At 49.6% G+C, this 5,278-nt stretch overlaps 1 protein-coding gene and 1 long non-coding RNA gene across 2 annotated transcripts in view; both read right to left on the reverse strand.

Moving 5' to 3' along the window:
- Nucleotides 1-1,107: 1,107 nt before the first annotated feature.
- On the reverse strand, nt 1,108-3,283 carry LOC139026994 (uncharacterized). The gene is made up of 3 exons (XM_070442201.1): nt 3,237-3,283; nt 1,916-2,296; nt 1,108-1,735 (listed from the first exon to the last, which is right to left on the reverse strand). The coding sequence occupies exons 1-3, from the start codon at nt 3,281-3,283 to the stop codon at nt 1,108-1,110; spliced, it is 1,056 nt and encodes a 351-aa protein (XP_070298302.1).
- Nucleotides 3,284-3,628: 345 nt separating this feature from the next.
- LOC112079019 (uncharacterized) overlaps nt 3,629-5,278 on the reverse strand; it is a 7,918-nt gene continuing 6,268 nt past the window's right edge. The window contains exons 2-3 of the long non-coding RNA XR_002895835.2: nt 4,305-4,377; nt 3,629-3,760 (exon numbers count right to left, since the gene is read on the reverse strand). This is a non-coding gene — a long non-coding RNA (uncharacterized lncRNA). The remainder of the gene's footprint in view (nt 3,761-4,304; nt 4,378-5,278) is intronic.

Consider the following 5,278-nt stretch of genomic DNA (forward strand, 5'->3'; position numbering starts at 1 on the left):
GAGAGGCAGGAGAGAGAGAGAGAAGACGCTAGAAATAGCTTCAATTGTATGTAATGTGAGTCTGCAGAGTAATACCCAGGCTTGCACCACAAAACACACACAGGACACACGTGCACACAACACAATACAGTACATACACCCAGGGAAGGAACAAAAGCCAAGCACAACGGATACAATTATGAAAGGACTGCAATAACGCGTCAAAACTAGCACATCAACATTCACCCTGAAGTGTTCTTCATAAAAGGGTCTTTGCCTCTCACTGAGAAAGATATGGAGATGCGATATTGTGAACGACTCTGAACCCAGCAGAGGAAACCCATTATTACTCGTCTACTCTGTCTGTCATACCACACTGACTAAAGTGTGACAAAATAGTCTCTATACCCCCCACTACCCTCAGGGATCCTTTCCTGCTGCCAACTGAGGCAAGAAACAATACAACAACGAGTGTGGTTACAAGTAACACAATAATGTGATTACTGTGGATCAGTCCAGATTAATTGTAATAGTTTGATTAAAATGTTTACATTGCAATGACAAGAGAAGGATTTCCCTAATAATCCTGTTTACATGGACACATGAGTTGGTAACATATAAGTTTGTAAACTACCTCTAAAGGACTCCTACAATCAGTTGTGTATACTCACTTCACTCGAGCTAAAGAGCGGAGGCTCGCTCGCTCGGTGCTGGTTCTGGCCCGCGCAGATCAATACACTGCTGGAACGCCAATTAAGTGTTTACACGTCCTAAATATTCCAAAAGATTGCTCTAGAAAACCCAGGTGTATGCTTACTTCATTTGACCTTACGCTGTTAAGAATAAGCAGGAGAAAGGCATTTTACAGGACTATTGACTAATCACTTTAATACGAATTATGAGAGGTGGATGTAAACGTACTCACGTGTTTTCGAACATGACTAGCTAATAAGGCATGAACAAACTGTTTCCTATGTTTCTACTGTATGTTCGTACTGTTGTTCTACGTATGTCTGCAATAGGAAACATCCCTGGACCAGATACAATCAAACAGCAGAGAGGAATTCATGAGTGTTGTGTTTATTCCCCACAGCCCTACTGAGTTAGAGAGATAATGCATGTTTCCCATTAGGCACAGAGAAAGAGAAACAGAGTGTGCGGAGATGGATGAGATGGGAGATGAGGGTTTGAGAGGAGTAGTGGAGATTGGAGAGGGGGAAGAAGCTTGGAGGAGTGGGAGAGAGGAGGCTTGGAGGAGTGTGGAGAGGAGAACTGTTTAGGAGTGTGGAAGGGAGAGGGGCTTGGAGGATGTGGAGATGGAGGGGGCTTGAGGAGTGTGGAGAGGAGAAACTGCTTGTAGGAGTGTGTGGAGGAGGAAGAGTTGGAGACAGGCTTGGATGAAGTGGAGAGGACGAGGGGCTTGGAGGAGTTGGAGAGGAGGGCTTGGAGGAGGTGGAGAGGAGAGGGGCTTGGAGGAGGTGCGAAGAGAGGGAGACTGGTGTGGGAGGAGACGGCTTGGGGTGTGAAGAGAGGGCTTTGGAGAGGTGGAGAGGAGAGGGGCTTGAGGAGTTGTGGAGGAGAGGGCCTGGTGAGAGAGGGGCTTGGAGGAGTGTGGAGAGGAGAGGGGCTTGGAGGAGTGTGGAGAGGAGAGGGCTTGGAGGAGTGTGAGAGGAGAGGGGCTTGGAGGGATGTGGAGAGGAGAGGGCTTGGAGGAGGTGGAAGAGAGGGGCTTGAGGAGTTGTGGAGAGGAGAGGGGCTTGGAGGAGTGTGGAGAGGAGAGGGGCTTGGGAGAGTGTGGAGAGAGAGGGGCTTGGAGGAGTGTGGAAGGAGAGGGGTTGGAGAGTGTGAGAGAGAGGTTGGAGGAGTTGGAGAGGGAGGGGTTGGAGGAGTGTGGAGAGGAGAGGGGCTTGGAGGAGTGTGGGAAGAGGAGAGGGGCTTGGAGGAGTGTGGAGAGGAGAGGGGCTTGGGAGGAGTGTGGAGAGGAGAGGGGCTTGGAGGAGTGTGGAGATGGAAGGGGCTTGGAGGAGTGTGGAGAGGAGAGGGGCTTGGAGGAGTGTGGAGAGGAGAGGGGCTTGGAGGAGTGTGGAGGAGATTAGGAGGGGCTTGGAGGAGATGGAGAGGAGAGGGCTTGGAGGAGTGTGGAGAGGAGAGGGGTTTGGAGGAGTTGTGGAGAGGAGAGGGTTTTTTTGAGGAGTGTGGAGAGGAGAGGGGTTTGGAGGAGTGTGGAGAGGAGAGGGGCTTGGAGGGAGTGTGGAGAGGAGAGGGCTTGGAGGAGTGTGGAGAGGAGAACTGCTTGGAGGGGTGGGAGAGGAGAGGGCTGGGAGGATGTGGAGAGGAGAGGGCTTGGAGGAGTGTGGAGAGGAGAGGCTTGGAGGAGGTGGGAGGAGAGGGCTGGAGGAGTGTGGAGAGGAGAGGGGCTTGGAGGAGATTGTGGAGAGGAGAGGGGCTTGGGAGTGTGGAGAGGAGAGGGCTTGGAGGAGTGTGGAGAGGAGAGGGGCTTGGAGGAGTGTGCGAGAGGAGAGGGGCTGGAGGAGTGTGGAGAGGAGAGGGCTGGAGGAGTGTGGAGAGGAAGAGGTTTGAGGAGGAGTGGGGTTTGGAGAGTGGGAGAGGAGAGGGTTTGAGGAGTGTGGAGAGGAGAGGGCTTGGAGGAGTGTGGAGAGGGAGAGGGGCTTGGAGGAGTGTGGAGAGGAGAGGGGCTTGGAGGAGTGTTGTGAGAGAGCGGGGGCTTGGAGGAATGTGGAGAGGAGAGGGCTTGGAGGAGTGTGGAGAGTAGAGGGGCTTGGAGGAGTGTGGAGAGTAGAGGGCTTGGAGGAGTGTGGAGAGGAGAGGGGCGTTTGGAGCGAGTGTGGAGAGAGAGGGGTTTTGGAGGAGTGTGGAGAGGAGAGGGGTTTGGAGGACTGTGGTGGGGGTTCAGAGTGCTGCTATCCTAAAGCTCTACTGTGATGACAGGGGCCTGCTGACTGACTGACAGTACAGGACAGGGGCCAGAGAGCAGAGCAGCACAGTAACACCACTACCAAACAGACCTTAAAGTGACACAGACAGATACTGTACCTCAGACCAGGATAAGATACCTACTGGGGCTGATACTCCCTGAATAACTGTACATTATTGAGACCTACAGGCCTCAAGTGTTTGGTGCATGTGTGTTATGAAATAGCAGATGAGAGGTACAGGTAAGTATGAAGTCACATTGCCCACTTAGTGTTCTTGTTAATTAAATTGGTTAGCATGAAGGGACCACACTGAAAACTCACAGGTCAAAGCGACATAGCACGCCAGGCAGGGCGGCCAAAGCAGACATTAGGAAGAGCCGGTCTTGGTCCAGATTGTATAGGTTTTTTGATGAATTTTTGTGCTTTTAAAGAAAGGATCCAGACTGATGTGGTAAGAATGGAGTGTTATAACAGCCCACCAGTCTGACACTAATCAGAGGGAGCACTGCCCACGTTGTCTGGCTTGCCCACACAGGCCCCTGGCTGTGTGACTGTCTAACTCTGTAACCAAGGTGAAGCAACTTTATCTAATGCCTGTTAGTTAGCATTTCCTTCACAGTTGAAAACCTCCATATATCCAGTCTGTTTCTCAATTCATGCAGCTTGGTTAGACTGTGAGGTAGCTGGTAACAGTATTTTCCATTCGGTGACGAGCTAGTTCCCACCCTTGCCCTCTAGTCTTACCTTGAAGGCATACTTGCGGCTGATGTGGTCATCAGGCTCCACAGGGGCGATGACATAACTGGGCAGGGGGATGCTCCCCAAAACCGTCTCCTCTCTGCTGTCTAGAGGGATACACACACACACACACACAAGCAGGTGATCATTATCACACAATACACAACAACCCACCACACACACCTCACCGCTGGCCCACTGCCTTGACTACTTGAATGATTCTACCTGTTTATAAATAGCATGATATAACTGCTTCATCAATGCACCATTATGTTCCTGCATGGTGATTCGTGACTGTGGGAAATGTAATTGGAGAGACATAATTCAAGGATGATTCAAGGAGCCGCTGTGGTGGCAGGCAGCAGGACTGGAGGCTTATCTCTAGCTCAGTGTGATGAATGGCGGAGAGGTGAAAGAAAGAGGGAAATAGAGAAAGAAAAAGACAGAAGAGGAGAGAGAATAGCCTGTGACAGAACAGAACCTTTTCTAATTGCAGTCATGTCTCTCTGATTGAAAGGTTTAGCTCCACTGAGAGGCAGACGACTTGGAATTAAGAGGACTGGCTTGGATTTCATAACCAAATCAATTCACCCTGCGACTATTTTAATTAGTCTCAATTAAACCCTGGCCCGGTGTGCCTGTGTGACTCACCTTTGTAATAAAACAAGCAGTAGTCGGACAACACAAACCACTTCCTCTTCCACAGTCTCATTCCAGAGCTGTCCTGGAGGGGGAAACACAACATGGAATGTAAAGCCCTCTCAGCAATACAACATCACATTCTAATGCACATTCTAATTAAAAACCATAGCTGGGGAATATACACTAAAGTACCCATTTACAGGGAGAGGGAAAGCACAAGAAAATTCATACATTTCATTAGTACAGCCAGTAATTGTGTTCCCCCTGAACAGAACAGGGTTCATGTCCTGCCAAGATAGGAGCTCCAGTAGGTCTAACTAACTCCTTATGAGTCGATGACGTGTTACCATGTCAGGGTCATAAATCTCACCCCCTCTGGCCTGCCTCAGGGGTGTTACACCCCCGTGCCAGCCGTGCCAGGGGGCATGAGTCAACAGGAGACAATCACCCTGGGTGTGGTCCTCTTATACCTCACCCCTAAAGAGACATCTCTCTCATGCTCCCTCCGTCCCTCCGTCCTCTCGGTAAATAGAGATCCATAGAAGGGGTTCATAATGAGAAATGATGACTGTCGTTCCCTGTTTACTCAGCCAGAGTCCACAAGGTCACAGTCATTAATACTGTAGTACATTCTCATAGACCTGGACTCTCATCATTACKTAGCCTGAATTATGCATTAAGTGGAAGGCCACTGTAAATGACATGACATAATATGACAGAGATGTAATATCGACGTGAGATGTATGTGTGTTCCCGTTAGAGTGGAGGACAGTTTACCAAGAGTTATACTCTTAGCCATAACTATGAGAGTTCCTCTGAACCATACAGTAGCTACATCATTGAGTTATACTCTTAGCCAAACTATGGAGGTTCCTCTGAACCAACAGTAGCTACAGTCATTGAGTTATACTCTTAGCCATTACTATGGAGTCCTCTGAACCATACAGTAGCTACAGTCATTGATTATTACTCTTAGCCATAAC

The sequence above is a fragment of the Salvelinus sp. IW2-2015 genome, unplaced genomic scaffold, assembly GCF_002910315.2.
Source record: "Salvelinus sp. IW2-2015 unplaced genomic scaffold, ASM291031v2 Un_scaffold6700, whole genome shotgun sequence".
Lineage (NCBI taxonomy): Eukaryota > Metazoa > Chordata > Actinopteri > Salmoniformes > Salmonidae > Salvelinus > Salvelinus sp. IW2-2015.